The sequence below is a fragment of the Phodopus roborovskii genome, unplaced genomic scaffold (genome assembly GCF_943737965.1).
Source record: "Phodopus roborovskii unplaced genomic scaffold, PHOROB, whole genome shotgun sequence".
NCBI classification, from domain to species: domain Eukaryota; kingdom Metazoa; phylum Chordata; class Mammalia; order Rodentia; family Cricetidae; genus Phodopus; species Phodopus roborovskii.
In genome coordinates, this window is record NW_026126461.1 from 15266063 (window position 1) to 15283863 (window position 17801).

The 17801-nt window shown below is 41.0% G+C and overlaps 1 protein-coding gene across 2 annotated transcripts in view; it reads right to left on the reverse strand.

Moving 5' to 3' along the window:
• Ankrd12 (ankyrin repeat domain 12) overlaps nucleotides 1-17588 on the reverse strand; it is a 61864-nt gene extending 44276 nt beyond the window's left edge. Inside the window, exons 1-6 of one of the 2 annotated variants that reach the window (XM_051190887.1) lie at nucleotides 17452-17588; nucleotides 15797-15944; nucleotides 12944-13012; nucleotides 8033-8179; nucleotides 5470-5670; nucleotides 2727-2869 (exon numbers count right to left, since the gene is read on the reverse strand). In XM_051190887.1, the coding sequence (XP_051046844.1) occupies nucleotides 2727-2869; nucleotides 5470-5670; nucleotides 8033-8179; nucleotides 12944-13012; nucleotides 15797-15944; nucleotides 17452-17538 (795 nt within the window). In that variant the 5' untranslated portion in view covers nucleotides 17539-17588. The remainder of the gene's footprint in view (nucleotides 1-2726; nucleotides 2870-5469; nucleotides 5671-8032; nucleotides 8180-12943; nucleotides 13013-15796; nucleotides 15945-17451) is intronic. The other variant, XM_051190888.1, reaches the window with a different exon arrangement.
• Between the last annotated feature and the right edge of the window lie 213 nt (nucleotides 17589-17801).

A 17801-nucleotide genomic window follows, 5' to 3' on the forward strand; every position in this document is an offset into this window, starting at 1 on the left:
TCCCTGAGCTCCCGCTAGCTCGGGTCAGCTGCCTCTGTGGTTTTCCCCATCATGCTCTTGACCCCTCTTATTCATATGATCCCGCCTTCCTCTCTTCATTCGAAATCCAGGAGCTCAGCCCAGTGCTTGGCTGTGGGTCACTGCATCAGCTTCCATCAGCTACTGGATGTAGGTTCCATGATGACAATTAGGGTAGTCACTGATGTGATTAAAGGGGAAGGCCCATTCAGACACACTCTCCACTACTGCTGTGAGTCTTAGCTGGGGTCATCCTTGTGGATTCCTGGGAATTTCCCCAGCACCACGTTTCTCCCTGACCCCACAACGGCTCCCTCTATCAAGATGCCTCTTTCCATTGCTCTCCCACCGGCCCTTCCAGAACTTGGCCTTCTTGACCCCTCATGTTCCCATCCCCCACCTTTCCCCTCCCACCGGCCAGTATCCAGGAGATCTTAACTAACATTAATTAATTTCCCCTTCCTGGGGCCCTCCATTTATCCCTGCTAGGCTCCTCCTTTTTACCTAGTTTCTCTGGGGTTATAGATTGTAGTCTGGTTGTCCCTTGCTTTATGTCTGTCTTTCTGGTCTGGGTTATCTCACTCAGGATGGTGTTTTCAGTATTTTCATCCATTTGTCTGCCAATTTCAAGCGGTCGCTTTTTTCTGGTGAGTATAGTACTTCACTATGTAAATGGACCACATTTTCTTTATCCATTCTTCAGTTGAGGGACATCAAAGTTGTTTCCAGGTTCTGGCTTTTATAAATAACGCTGCTATGAACATAACTGAGCCAATGTCCTTATGGTATGATTGTGCCTCGTTTGGGTATATGCCCAAGAGTGGTACTGCTGTGTCTTGAGGTAGACTGATTTTCAATTTTCTGAGGAACCACCACACTGATTTCCAAAGCATCTGTACAAGTTTGCACTCCCACCAGCAGTGGAGGATGATCCCCTTACTCCACACCCTCTCCAGCATAGGCTGTCGTCAGTTTTTGATCTTAGCCGTTCTGACTGGGTTAAGAATAATCTCAGAGTTGTTTTGATTTGCATTTCTCTGATGAACAAAGATGCTGAGGACTTCCTTAAATGTCTTTTTGGCCATTTGAGTTTTGTATGATGAGAATTCTCTGTTTAGATGTGTACTCCATCTTTAATTGGATTATTTGGTCTTTGGATGTCTAGGTTCTTGGGTTCTTTGTGTATTTTGGAGATCAGCCGTCTGTCAGATGTGGGGTTGGTGAGGATCTTTTCCTACTCTGTGGGCTGCTGTTTTGTCTCACTGGCCATGTCCTTTGCTTTACAGGAGCTGCTCAGTTTCAGGAGGTCCCATGTACTCATTGTTGCTCTCAGTGTCTGTGCTACGAGTGTTATGTTCAGGAAGTGGTCTCCTGTGCCCGTGTGCGCATGGCCCCTCTCTGTTGAGGGCCGGCCAGGTGAGCTCAGCAGCGGGAGCACTCGCCACTCTGGCCCTCTTCTGGCCCTCACAGGCACTGTACACACCTGGCGCACACACATGCACACATGCGGCACTGTACACACCTGCTGTACACACATGCACACATGCGGCACTGTACACACCTGCTGTACACACATGCGGCACTGTACACACCTGGCGTACACACACATGCACACATGCACACATGCGGCACTGTACACACCTGGCGTACACACATGCACACATGCGGCACTGTACACACCTGGTGCACACACATGCACACATGCGGCACTGTACACACCTGGCGCACACACATGCGGCACTGTACACACCTGGTGCACACACATGCACACATGCGGCACTGTACACACCTGGCGCACACACATGCACACATGCGGCACTGTACACACCTGGCGTACACACATGCACACATGCACAATAGCCATGCCTATTTTTTATAAAAGCTTTTTATTTTTTTTTGGGGGGGGGGCGACATTGAACCAGGGTTTTGTGTGTGTGTAGTCTTGGCTGTCCTGGAACTTACTCTGTAGATAAGGCTGCTTCCCAAATGATGGGATTAAAGGTGTGAGCTACCATGGCCTGGCTAAAAATGCTTTTTAATAAAATAAAAAAAAAAAAAAAAAGAAACCTCTCTTAAAGGTATTATAATCTTAGGATATGGAATGGATGCTCACAAGAGAGACCTAACTTATTTAATTAGGAGCATAGTAAATTGACCAAGCAAAAGGGATCTCAACTTTTCATTTGAAATTCAACTTTACTCAGTTTTAAGACATTTTTAAAAAGATAAGCAACACAGCACTATAACCTCTGCTAAGTATGTGTCCCAACCATACTCCATCTATCTATCTGACAGATGAAAGTATTGTAATAAAATGTTTGACAAATGGGTTAACTTAATATCAACTAAATAAACATTTTATTTATTTTCAGGGAGTTCTTTTAAGAATCACTGTATAACCCTCCCTGATCTAGTCACTATGTAGACCAGAAGGACCTCAAATTCCAAGATATCTGTCAGTCTCTGTCAAGTGCTAGAATTAAAAGTGTGCATTGCCATGTCTGGCTGAAACCAGCTTATTTTATGAAAAAATAGTGCTAAATCAAATAAGTACAAATTAGAAGTCAGAAAAATGGGGGAAACAAAGATAAAGTGATGAGGTCAGACGGCTGAGACCGTGCTCGGTCACCCTGCTCGCCTGTGTGAGAATACACAGGCGCGACTTGTTCACCATACTCAGTTCACCATACTCAGTTCACCATACTCACAGCTCTATGGCCGCTGCTGGCGGAATCGTGCAGGGGGGTGTCATCATCTAACCCTTGAGTATTCACATCTGCTCCTGCTGCTATAAGTATTTTAGCAACATCATAATATCCAACATTGCATGCTTCATGTAAAGGCGTCCAACCTAAAGTGAGGATATGAATTTAACAAGAGTTCAAGATGATGTTTTCCATGTTCATATCTATATCAATTCTAAGTCAAACATGATACAGAAATAAAGTGAACGAGTGAGAAACTAAAATAAATGATACTATCAATTTTAAGAAGGTTCACTTGAGGGAATATTAGTTTCAGTGGAACTAAATTATTTGATAAAATACTAAAGGTATTCAGTATTAATCTGGTTTAATTAATAATCATCAAAACTATAGGAAAATATATGAGTAACTTTGGTTAAGAGTCAGTTAAAATTTTATGTTTGATATAAACTTTTATATGTTTTATATGGTCTTATGTCTATTTTAAGAAAAATAGATTTGTCACTTTGCTTTCATAATTAAACATGTTCACAAATGAAATATTAGAAACATCAAAACCACAAACAGCACTGTATTCTTATCACCTAAGTATAATAGTTTTTAAAATTTCCTGTAATTTTTTAATAGATTAATTTGTTATGTACATAATGGTTCTGCTGGCATGTCTGCTTGCCCACCAGAAGAGGGCACCAGATCTCATTACATGGCTGTGAGCCACCACATCGTTGCTGGGAACTGAACTCAGGTCCTCTGGAAGAGCAGCCAGAGCTCTTAACCACAGTCTTCAATTTCATGTAATTCTTACCAGCTTCCCTCATATTCAAAAACAAGAATGGATGTTTGCTGTGGTATTTCTTTGCCCGGTAAAGCTGTTGTCTCTGTCTAAGGCACCTTCTGATAGGTTTAATGAGAGCAGGGTGGCAGGAGAGGATAGAGAGAAGCTGGGAGGAGGACAGGTGTGATTCCACCAGCAGACTCTGCACATGGAGAATGTAGACTTCAAAAGCATGGGCCAATTCAGTTATAAATAAAAGCCAGTTGGGAGAAAGCCTAAACTAAGGCCAAACTTTCATAATTAATAACATTTCTCTGGGTCATGGTTTGCAGGCTGGTGGTCCAAAGATAGTCCCACAAGAAAATTTGCTACAGATATTTAATCCTTTCTCTGAAGCTGTGGTCCTTTTATCCCCCAGCCAAGTCCCCGCCCCCAGAGACAGGGTTTCTCTGTGTAGCCCTGGCTGTCCTGGAACTCACTCCAACCAATGGCCCCACCACACAGCTCTGTATTTTCTTTTACTGTTATGCTTTTCTAGAACATACTATAGCTTCAGTCCTCTCAAAATCTCCCTGAGCCCTGGAGTCACAAGTGAATATTACCATACCTGAGGAGGACATAGTATCAACTGACTGAATAAACTGTTACTTATCTTTACAAGTTCCCATCCTAGAAAACTGGCTTACTGCTAGTTTTTAATTTAGAAAAAAAAAAAAAAAATAGCTTCAACATTATCCCTTTCTCAATTTTTATACGTCTAAGATAATGTTTTAAAATAAATTTTGTAAAAGTGGAATCTCAGACAAACAGTACAAGTATGTTTTAGATAGATAATAAAAAGTGTCATTCTGTAGAATGATCAGTGTCTTTTGCCCAGTTCTCCCCTCCCTCCCTCCCTCCCTCCCTCCCTCCCTCCCTCCCTCCCTCCCTCCCTCCCTCCCTCTTCTTTCTCCTCTCCTATAGAGATCCTTCTGCCTCTTCATCAGAAATGCTGAAATTATGGGTGAAAACATGAAGAAAAGTACTGCTTCCTATAATTTTTGGTTGTAGAGAGAAGGTCTGACTTTGAACTCTCGATGTTTCCAAAACTAGCCTCATGTTTGCAATCCTCCTGCCTCGGCCTCCCAAACTGCTGGGATTGACAGGTGTATTATGCCATTTTGCTTGGCCTTCATATACACTTAAAGACATAAACTGATGGATACATAACTTTTGGTAGATAAGCTGCCATTATTTAAAATAATATATGATATGGATCTCCGTTAGTATAGTAATTTTAATTTTACTAAAATACTTCATGACTATGTACAAATAAATTTCTAAGAGTGTTCACTACGGCGCTGTGAAGAAAGTCAGGCATAGGGGTACATGTCTTTAACCCAGGAGGCAGAGGCAAGTGATCTCCGAATTTGAGGCCATCCTGGTCTACATAGCAAGGTTACATAGAGAGACTGTGTCTCAAACAACAACAACAAAAAAAAAAAAACAAAGACAAGAAAGGGCGTTGGCGGCGCACTCAGGAGACAGAGGCAGGTGGATCTCTGTGACTTCAAGGCCAGTCTTGTCTATAGTGTGAGTTCTAGGACAGGCTCCAAATTACACAGAGAAACCCTGCCTCAAAAGGAAAAAAAAAAAAAAAAGATAATTACCACTCTCTTATGATCCTCCTGTTCACATTAATAAACATTCTTGAAACAATTAAGTATGAATTAACCATATTAAAAGAGTATATGCTCAAATATACCTAAAATAAAAACTAACTTATATAACTACAAAGTAGTTATATAATATGTATTTTATATATATATACATATACATATATATGTATATTATGTATACATAAAAATCTGAGTAATTGCTGACATGGAAATGTAACGGAGATCAAGGTGTTCTGAATAAAATACATGTCTAATATTACAGCCAGGGTGTCTCTATTTCAGTCCCTGGACATCCGGGTTACTAAGGCCTCACCTGCAAAGTCTTTGACGTTCACATTTGCCCCTAAACTTATTAACTCTTTGACTTGTTTCACATCTCCTCGAATAGCAGCCATGTGCAAAGGAGTTTCACCACGTTCATTTCTTTTATTAATTTTATCTTTTTGTCGAGACGAAGAACTGGGTGTCTTCTTCTGGGTTGGTGTTGCTTGTGAGGGATGACTTGGTGTGGAATCTGTAAGAAAGAAGACAGTTCAGAAACATTCCCACCATCCACGAACCACATTAACCGCCAGCACTGCATGGTAACCCTGCAAGTAAAGTAAGGGCACACATACCTCGGCAGTAACCAACAGCTCTCTAACTGGACTCAAGAAAGACCTACTTAACAAGAAGGAAGCCATACCTGGTACTAGAAACCTAGCTAAGTAATGAGTACTAATGAAACCATGGTTACTGGAGAAGAATCTACAGCCACTTACTTGGTAAGCCAGAATAGCCCTAATAACAATCTATAAACATTTGTCCTTATACCTACAGATAAGTGTAGTTTCTAACCCTTGTCACGGAAACTTGCCTTTGCAACAGATGGAGAACATTACAGGAAACCATGACCATATGAAAATACAGAGTTGGGACCGCAGTCCCAACGGATGCGTCTACAGAGCACCTCCACAACTAAGGCTCAGGCAACCCTGAGGAAGGGCCATCACGATTCCAACAGTCAGAGAGTCAGGGCGTTTGCTGTGAGACACCAGAAGCTACACCATGACCGCCCAGCTGCGAGCTGAGCAAGGGCACTAATGAACACGCCAACTGGACGGAGATCGGCCCACAAGGACTCAGCCTATAGAACAACTACAGGCAGGTGAACCAAGCTGGGGGCAGGAGAGGTGGCCTTGCCCGGCAAAGAGCCTACCAACTGGCTGTCCAGTGCCAAAGACTCAGCCTGAAAAGCATATATACAAGTAACTCAATGCGAATATTGGGGAGCATATAACGTGTGTGTGTGTGTGTGTGTGTGTGTGTGTGTGTGTGTGTGTGTGAGCGCGCACACACACACGGACGTGCATGTGATAAGCACTAACTGCAGCGGGCAGGGTAGATGGGAGGCTGTGGAGGAGGACAGAGAAGGGAGAAGTGTTGTAATTAAAGCACAATCTCAAAACAACACACGGGGAAGGACTTCTAAATGATTCTGTTCTCTTCAAAAGTTCTTAATGGTAACATAAATATTTCTTAGAACACTGGAAATACCTTTTAAATCTAAAAATTGCCAGGCTATGGGGCAATAATCCCTGCACTCAGGAGGCAGAGGAAAGCAAGGTCAGCCTGGTCTACAGAGCAAGTTCCAGGACAGCCAGGGTTACACCTCTGTCTCAAAAAACAAAACAAAACAAAACCAAAAGAAAAAAAAATTAGTTAGAGGGCTGGGCAATGGTGGCATTACACCTTTGATAGCAACACTCGGGAGGCAGAGACACATGGATCTCTATGAGTTCTAAGTTCAAGGCCTGCCTAGTCTACAAAGTGAGTTCCAGGACAGCCAGAACTATTACACATGGAAATCCTGTCTTGAAAAAACAACAGTTACAAAAAAAAGTGAGTTAGATATGTTAGTAACAAACCAATATAAGAAATGTTTTTCCTTTCTGTCCATTCTAAAATGATAATGGGATATCCTTTACTTTTGGATAATTTGATGAAGTAAAATGCATTTTCTGGGTATGCTGTAATATATAAAACTCCAGATTAAAATGAACTGGAGGCTGACATTCATAGCACTGACCAAAAACATGAGTTCTTTCCTGATACAATTCACAAATTCAACCCACAGGTTATTTTACTAAGAGAATTAATCAAAGAACTGTAAGAAACAAGCACTTAGAAAAAAGATTTGTCAAAATTATGCTTTGCTATAATTCACATCTTTTTTAACATTATTTTTAGTATTTTAAATCATGTGTGTGTGTGTATGATTTAGTTTGCACATCAAAATATCAAGTCCTCTACCCTCAACCCACCATTTCAGAACCACCAGGTGAACAAAATGGTTTCTTAAGCAATTGCTTTTGAAAACATACGCGTTCTTAAACCCTGCTCTAAGAGGGAACAAGCTCATTACAGAATGTGATTGTCATCCTCTGTCTTGGGAGACAGCCAGCCAGAGCTCTTTTCAGCATTCTTTTCCACACAGAAAAAGTAAAGACTCATTTTTGGGACTTAAGTACAGTGTCTCACCAACAACTTTTTCATTTAGTTATTCTAAAACAGACTTGTCAGGTTATTCCATTTCAAATCACTTGTTTTATTTAACAACTATTTAATTAATGCCCATAAGTATAAAGGACTCCTGCTCTTATAGACCTTGCAATCCACTGAGGGATACAATAATAAAGTGTCATGCAAACAATGAGAAAATTAAAAGCTGATGTTATAAACAGGGCTGGTTAAAATTCAATGACGGAGAAAAACTCAAATTAGTAAAAAAAAAAAAAAAAAAAAACCAAAAAACAAAAAAAGTTGTTAAAGACAAAGTTATCCTGACTCTAGGCCAGCAAGGAAGATATAACCTAATGACTGTAGATGTCAATCACCTGGACTGTTGTCCCTTGCTGTCATCTGCATTACAAGTGCCATCTGCTTTCGTTCAGAGAGCGGATAACCAAAGAGGATGCTAACTGGGGTGGATTTCTTACTTCCAGCTTCTTTTTTTGTTTTCTTCTTTTCTGGACCTTCTTTCTCTGTAACGATTAATAAATATGTATAAGAATTGGAAACAAATGTAAGTACTCAAGACAACATCTTTGGTAGAAGCTATGCATGCACACAGATGATATGTGTGTGCTAATGGTGCCTGCTAGACTTACGTAAGCAATATTTTTTCTGAACGTACCAGAAAAGCATATTCTTGATTGTACTGTTAGGAAATTTTACTACTGGCACCATTTTAATTTTGACATCTTTAACAACAATTCAAATAGTCCTTATTAGAGTTGTCCCTTGATATCTCTAGAATTGTTTCTAGGACTTTGTGTGGGTAATAAACCTAAACTGCTCAAGTCTCTCAGATAAAATGTTTCAGGATTTGCATATAACCCACGGAACTCCTCCCATACCCTTTGAATTATATCTAAATTACTTGTAACAAGAAATATTATATAAATGCTATGAAATGTTATACTGGGCTGTTTAGGGAATAATGGCCTGAAAACACTCTGTAGTTGTTTTTTTCCTGAGTTATTTTTATATGTGGTCAGTTGACTCTGCGGACAAAAAAAGCCAAGCATATTACATCTTTGAAATTTCTCTTTCGCACAGAAATTTCTCTGTCACTGCTGCTAAGTCTACATACCAATTGTCACCCTAATTCTAACAATGACTTGTACAATCTTGCAAGAGGCTAAGCGTTTAAGACATGTCTCAAAACACAAAACAATTACTGAAGAAAAGCTACCAAATCATTTCATTGCAATGATTGGATAGCTGAAAAATCAAACGATACCAATCAAAGCTAAATATGAGCAAACTAAAGCTTCTTTGTGGCTAGAAGTTAATATGTATCCTGCAAAGATCCAGAAATTTCCAAAGCCCTTCTCCAAGAGATCCAACCAACCACAAAGGTCAATCATAGCCATTCAGAAAACCTTCCAGACAAGCAGCGAATATGCCCAGTTATGTGTAATGGGCTCAGGCTGCACTGGATGATGGTACAGGTGCAAGACACAGATGTCTTTTTCTTTTAGGAATTCACCTGAATTAATGCAGGCACCAAGTACAAGTGAATCAAACATCTGGTTAGTCCATATTAGATATCTATTTCTGGAATTTATAATTCATGTTTAGAGGTACATAAAAAAAGGGAGTTGCAAAAAGTATAAAATTTGAAATCAGCAAAAATTAAATAGTCACAAATCTAGCAAGTTTCAAGAAATCAATTAAAATCTAATATTATCAATGGTCACAAGTTAATGACTGGTCCAGTGTGTCACGTCCAGTTAATCAGAAAAGACTGGTATTGTAATTAATGATCTAGAAAAAAAAATCGTAATACTTTAAACTTTTATTGCTCACAAATGACTCAAATCATTCTATGAACCCCTAACATGTCCATAGATTGAATGACTGACATTTCCAAACAAAACCAAATAGTTCAAGATTTACTAAAGAAAAAAACCAAAAACCCAAATCACCCTTGTTAATATAGAATGTCTTCTCTCTTTCACTTTCATCATCCCTGGATGATCATCATTAATGAGCTGAGTTCACATGAATCCAGTCTAGCACAGCATTTAACCCATCACTAAAGTTACCTTAAAGTTATCTTAAAGATGTCTTTGGAGAGCACTTTTCCCCCCAAAAGAAGACCGTCATAACAGTTCTGCATAGACCTTCCTTTTCTAATGTTAGGGAGGAACAACTACTGTTGTTTTTAATGGCTTTCCATTTGATAGTAATTTTTAAATACAGTCAATTCATTTCTCTCCTAGAATCAGAACATGTAAGACATGCACATTTAATAGAAAGTTGAGAATGCTTCTAAGGAAGGGAGGAGAACCTGGCAACAGAATAGAACCCGACCAACCTGGGTTTCTGAGACAGGTTCTTGCTTTGTAGTTTAGGCTGACCTCAAACCTGTGATCTCCTACCTTATCCTCTGCAGTGCTGGCATTACAGGTATGGATCACCACACCTGCATGCTTTACTCACTACCTGAGACACTGGGCATTTTAACATAATTTAAAAACACAGACAGACACTCCAGGCTGGACATGGTGGCCCACACTTTACTCCCAGCGCCAGGGAGGCAGAGGCAGGCAGATTTCTCTGAGTTAAAGACCAGCCAGGTCTACAGAGTTCTAGATCACTCAGAGCTACACAGTGAGACTTTGCCTCTCCCCCACCACACACATAAAAGGGAAGATGACATTCTAAAGTGTACATACCAGGGTTAAAGAAAAGACATACTGTCAAATGATCAAATATGCAATTACTTCAGAAAAAGGCAAGCTGAATGTATTCCAAATATTTAAACAAAAATTTTACACTTGCATTCATACTCTGAGTTATCATAATCATTTTCCTGAATTTACGTTTTATATGAACTAGGAAAAGAAAGTGAACTGAATAGTGGCTGGCATAAATAGCTAAACTGCGTCAATTACATTTTTTTAACTGCTAAGTATTAAACTACTACATTTCAAAGTTTGTATTTAGTCTTTATTTTTAGCTTTTTTGCGTGGCTTTGCTTGTTTGTTCTGGAGACGGGACCATACTATATGGCACAGTCTAGCACAGGACTCACTATACAGCCTAGCAATCTCTGAAATGTGAAACTATCAATGACACTCTGTGGGGCTTACCCTGTGAATCCCTCATGTGACGGGTCAAAATTAGAAAAGGTGCCAACTGTCTATCTGGAAAGCGTCAGACAGCTCTCCGGGCTTTTTGCTTGTTTGTGGGGGCTGGGGGATAGCTGGAGACTAATCCAGGGATTTACACATGCTGTGTAAAAGCTCAGCCAAGGAGCTGTACCTCCAGCCTGGGCCCCCCTTCTCAGTAACTAAAGCCCACACTCATTTGTGCTAATACGCCTAAACTTTAAACACAGGGGCAACCAAACACGATCACTTAGTGCTGTCTACCATAGGACTAAATCCCACTTAGACTTTCAATAATGTAAGAAATGTTTCTAATAATAATCAAAATAGCTGCCGCGGCCGCCGTCAGAGAACAGCAGCCATGGCCCTGCACCATCCCATAGCCATGGGGAGGAGGAAGGTCAGCAAGCACAGTCGGGGCCCAGCTGCCCGCAGGCGCCTCACCAAGCTCAAGCGGGACAAGATCCCGGAGGTGTGCACTTTGCGGAGCCACCCAGCTGCTCAAGGTGTCCAAGGACAAGTGCACTCAAGTTTATCACGAAGAGGGTGGGCGCTGGAGGAGCTGAGCCACCTGCAGGCAGCCACGAGGAAGGCGGGGGCCAGAAGGGCTGATGTCCCCACCCCCAACAAAGCTGCTACCGGGCAAAATAATAATAAAAACCGAAAGTCTTTCCATCAAATCCATCTTTCTCTCCTTCCTTCTTTAACATTCAGAGTTCCAGAAACAGAGATGCCAGCTCTCACTTGCTAGAAAAATCAGTGCTCTTCCTCCTCTTCCGGTCAGAGGAAACAGAACACTCAACCTTGTCACTTTTCAAGTACGTGTAGAGTGTTATCACAGAGAAGGGACAAAACTTGGTTCATACTGGTGTCTCAAAAATTAAAGGAGAAAGCATTTCCCAATGAAGTGACCTGCACATAAGACAATGGAAGCTAATGAACACAATTTACTCCATCACACCTGCAGTGTGAACACAGATCACTGAGCCCCGGCTCTAACTTTACAAACAGGGAATGTCTGTGCTCAGCAGCCCCCTTTTAGAAAGGCTCACTAATGCCACAGTGAACCCTGTCACCAGGGTCTTATCCCCCATGATTGCAGCTTAACGTTACAATGAAATTAGTTCTTCAACACCTCCAGACAGGCCCCCAAGCTTGTAAGATAATTGAGATGCATATTAGAAAAACAAGGTGAATGTTCAATTTCTATAGCTAAGTATCATACACTAAAAACTAGGAATACTCAGGGACAGCATAAGATTTTCATTTACTCACATCAGTGTACTTTTAAGCAGAAAGACAACAACTAGTCTTGCCGGGCACGACAGAGCACACTTTGTAATCCTACTACTTGGGTGGCAGAAGCAGGTAGATCTCTGTGCGTTTGAGTCTAACCTGGCCTACAAAGAGTTCTAGGATAGCCAGAGCTACATAGTGAGGCTGTATCTAAAGAACAAACTAGTTTTATTCTTTATTAAAAAAAAAAATATTTATTTACTATGTATACAGTGTTTTGCCTGCATGTATTCCTGCATGCCAGAAGAGGGCACCAGATCTCATCACAGATGGTTGTGAGCCACCGTGTGGCTGCTGGGAATCGAACTCAAGGACCTTTTGGAAGAGCAGCCAGTGCTCTTAACCTCTGGGCCATCTCTCCAGCCCTATACTTTATTTTAAAATGAGGGAGTTTCTCCTATATTCTTTATTTAGAGTAATTATGAATCCCAAACACCCGACTAGAGAAGTTCTAGGCAGTCAACGGCAGGGGGATTTGTGCAGGTGACCCCACATTTTCATACTCTTATGGTTCAGTTCTACCTGTAAAGCAAAAGTCAATAAAGACTTCAGAATTCAGTGAATAATATTTTTAAATATTCATTTTAAGGAATAAATCACATGACTGAACAGGTATGATAACGCTTGGGAAGGATTTACAAGCAGGCCAAGGAGCTTGGGCTCTCTCTTAGGAAGGAGGCTAAAGCTAAAAATTTTGCTGGATTCATGTAACTCATTTAATTTAGCAAAGATATCTGTAAACTGGTTTGAAAAATAGTTACTTATAGTACACTACTCAAATAAACATGACAGTACCACTGGCTTTAGAGGAAACCCTGATAATCTAATTACCTGAGTATGTCCTGTAAGAAGAGATAAGTCTCTCCCCCCAATTTTCACTTGTATGTCCTGGGTCTGAATCTATAGAATGAAAAGAGACAGGAGAAAAGAAAAAAGCACACGAAAGGAAATGCAGAATTCAACATAGCAACATTTTTAAAAGATTACCACCAGTTAATCAGGCAATGATAGATTATCATGGGCTTTATCTCAAAAACAGCATTTGGAAGAACAAAGGACATTTAGAATATAGGTGTGTCCAGCACGCAGCATACTTCATTTCCTAGGTAGAGCACCTTAGAGATGTAACCAATAACACCATGATGCTGCTGAATTAAGCACAGCTCTTTTGATGCTTTTTTTTTTTTTTTTAAACTCTGCCAATGTAAGAGACAATGTTCTTATCCTTGATTTTCTGTTTAGGATTTGTCTTTGAGTAAGCTGAATCAAACTCATTTCCTATGAGGGCTAAAATTACTACCAAGACAAAAGAGACTTCAGTATCATCCTAGTCCACAGACTGTGCTCATTCCTAGTGACAGGAGTTACTGCCACATTTATGTGAAGACAGATCATCCAAAGCCATCATCTTATAATCTAGGTTAAAAATATGGATTTCTGCTTAACAAATGATGACAACTGATGATACAACTGAAGCTGCTTTTACTTTAAATAATAATCCATTTACCTCACAAGTTACTATTCTTACAGTCAAAGCTTCAGGGTGCTGACACACATATACCTTTCCCTTTCCAGAATCATTACACACAGTATCATCACCTTTAGTAAGTATGGCAAATCAGGCGTTGAGGAAAAAAACAAGAAAACAATTGATCACAAAATACAATATATGAAAACTTTAAACTTTTAAGTTTAGTAAAGAGAGGTTCATTCAAGAAAAGGGGATCATTAACAAAGTAACTTTTAACCAAATGTAAAGCAAGTTGATAAGCTGATTCAATGACAAGACTTCTGGTGAACATACATATTTCAAAACTAAATACATTAAACTGAATATGTGTAAGAATTACATTAAAAAATCTGACATTTCACAAAAAAAATAAGCAGAGCTTTACATGGCTTCCATAGACTATTTGGCTTCATTATGTATTTAATAATGTTTGAGAAAAGGTCTCACCATGTATCCTTGGATGGTCTGGAACTCACTACATAGACCAGGGTGGCCTCTAACTGACTCACCTGCCTCTCCCTCTCCCTTTTAAGTAATGGCATGTTTTGCTCATATTTACCCCCTATCATCTTCCACTGGCCCTTCCTGTCCCTCCCTTTATTAGTTCTCCATGACCCTATGATCTCCTCTATTACTTGTATGTCACAGAAACGTGTCTGTATTTAAATTTATATTCTGTGAATGTAAGAGTGATGGTTCATCTTCTCCCTTTATCCTTTGTTCCGCCCTTCTTCTCCCAAAATAGTTCTGCTTCATGTCACACACACACACACCACACAGTCACTCACACTCACGCATGCACACACACACATAAATATATACACACACACACACCACAGTCACTCACACTCACGCATACCACACAGTCACAGACACTCACGCACACACACACACCAGTCACTCACACTCACGCATACCACAGTCACAGACACTCACGCACACACACACCAGTCACTCACACTCACACATATACACACACACCACACAGTCACAGACACTCCCGCACACACACACCAGTCACTCACACTCACACACGCACACACACACACATATATACACACACACCACAGTCACTCACACTCACGCATGCACATGTATATATACTCACACACACATATACGCACACACACTCTCACACACACACCCACACTCACACACGCACCCTGACATACCATTATTTTGTAAACGTGTTATCTTTCCACATTGTTTGAATCACTTGAGGTAAGTACTCTAATAACATCCACAGTCTCAGGAAAGATGAATTTCTAAGGCTGGCAGACAGAGAAGGCTTCACTCACACAATTTAACACCCTCTACAATTTTGGGACCATGGACTCTGGGACCATACTGTGCTTCCACAAGTAACTGGTACTCATGTGCATGTTAGTGTACACACACGCACGCACGCACGCACGCACGCCATGCCCCGTTGTAGTCTGAATGAAAATGACCCCATAGGTTCACAGATCGGGTCCCCAGGGAGTGGCGCCATTTGAAAGGATTAGGAGGTGTGGCCTTGTCCGCTGCTTCGCCAGCACTGGGTCTACCTGCGTCTTCCATGCTTGGACTGGACTACCCCTCTAAAGCTCCACTAAATGCTGTGGTCGTGTGTCTGAGACGCCCACCCTGCACCCCATGGCTCCTGCGGAGGAGGAAGGGCAACTCGTGGGAGTCAGTTCTCTCCTGCCACGCAGGCCCCTGGGATTGAAACAAGCTCCGTGGTTAGCAGCCTTACCTACATCTGGTGGTCCCTGACATGGAATAAAAGAACTATGAATTCAGCCATTAGCCTCATTTGAGAGATACTACATATTTCTAATTCATTAATGAATCAGAAATGCCTGAAGTTCTTTGTTGCATCCAACATCTTTTACTCATATACACAAAGTCTTAGTAACGTTTGTCTTCTTGGACAATTTTCATTAGTGAAATGAACCCCCCAAACTAAGTTCTAAACATGCTAAAATATTTGTAGTAAACATTCCGAGTAAGGAATATAGATTTTTTTTTAATCTATTAGAAACTATAGTTTGGATACACTTCTGCCCCCATGATAAATCTGAAATACTTACTATTTCTCTATGAACCAAAAATGTCAAGAGGAATGGTGCACAGAAAAGCAAAAAGAAACCAGTTAAGAGCATGGTGAGTTTACCAGAAGATAAGCATCATACCTGTGTCTGAATCTCGCTCTTCATGTCTTGACGGGCTGATGGTAAAAGGCAGTTTACGTTTCATGGATGATTTCTCTTTCATCTCCTTGCCCATATCACTTCGGTCAATTTTTGAAGTTTTGCTGTAAGATGCAATCTTGTCTTTACTCTATTTTTTTTTAAAAAAAGTCAAAGATAAATAAAATTATAACAATCCTCACTAAGCAGCATGGAATTTTAAATTAAATTCTCTATTATTCAGGCTGGACCAATGGCTCAGAAATCAAGCACTTATTGCTCTTGCAGAGCTCCTGGGTTCAGTTCCCAGCTCACAGATGTCTGAAACTCCAGTTTCCAAGTCCTTTCTGATCTCCATGGGCACACACACACACACACACACACACACACACACACACACACACACACACACACACACTATACACTTTTCAAATCCTCTGTTAAGGAATTTTTAAAATTTAAAAATAAAATGATAACCAATTAATGTATTTAATGACTTAATATGGAGCTTCAACAATTACATCTCCCTTGTGCTGACTAGCTTTATGTCAACTTTAACAAAAGCTGAAGTCATCTGAAAGGAGGAGCCCTCAATGGAGAAGATGCCTCCGTAAGAGGCAGCTGTAGATCATTTTCTTAATGAGTGACTGACGGGGAGGGCCCAGCCCATTGAGGGTGGTGCCATCCCTGGGCTGCTGGTCCTGGGTTCTCTAAGAAAGCAGGCTGGGTAAGCCATGGGAAACAAGCCAGTGAGCAGCGCCCTCCATGGCCTCTGCGCCAGCTCCTGCCACCAGGCCCCTGCCCTCAGTGTTTTTGATGAACTGTTATACAGAACTGTGAGTGAATTGTGCCCCTTTTCCTCCAAAGCTGCCTTCGGTCATATTTCATGACATCACTAGAGACCCTAATTGAGACAGCTCTCAACCCACTACTTTTCTGAGACAAGACTGCACTACATAGGCCAGGCTGGCCTCAAAGTCACAGTGACCCTCCTACTGCAGCTTCCCAAGAACTAAGATTATACGTGTGAGCCACCACACCTGGATTAATTATAACATTTCCCAAGACATTTCATAGCAATAGAAAACTTAAGAACACTAAAATATCTGGAATGTAACAAAGAAATATATCTTTAATATAATCTAGATGGATTACATTGAATAAACACTTAAGGAAGAGAGAGAGAGGAGGGGAGGGGAGGAGGGGGAGGGGAGAGAGGAGAGGAAGGAGGGAGCCTGTAATTACAGCTGCAGGCTATCTGACACCCTTCCCTGGCCTCCATGGGCACCCAAACACGTTACATGCGTTTACATAAGTGAAAACTCTGAAATGTCTTTAAAAACTAACAAAACAGGATTTACTCAGACAGTGCAAAGACAGCGGCTTATTAGAGAGACTCTAGGGGCTGGAGGGTGTCTGTGGTTAAGAGCAGGCACTGGTGTTGCAGAGGACCTGGGTTTGGTTCCTAGCACCCATACTGCTTGGGTGCCAGTACCTTCGGCTCCTGGAGCCTGGACTGCAAGGGCGCCCGCGCTCACACGCGCCCGCGCTCACATGCACGCGCATATCCCCATTTGACATCCATGTTACATTTTTTGAGTAATTACTAAAAATACTAAATTGGGAGTCTTTCCCCCAGATTCCAAAGAGTCTGGTACCTTTCTTCCATATGGTCTCTCTACCATATTGCTGTCGCTGTCAGAATTTTCACTCTGAACTGGTTTTGGGAACCCAGATTTGGGCATTTTACAGCTGTTCAGCTAGCTGCTTCTTCTATCAGTCTTCTCATCCTGGACCTGTAAGGAATAGACATACAATGTGTTATTTGTATGTGCATACAATGCGATCTACTTAACATTTACATGCCACAGTTAATACAATTTAGTTTTCTGTTTCTGTATTTTTTTTTTCCAGAAAAGATACCTACTTTTTGCTTATCAATCTGAGTTTTGACTAAGTTCTCTTGTTGAAGTCTATTGGGCTTGTCTATGGGAGGAAGAAGGACTTA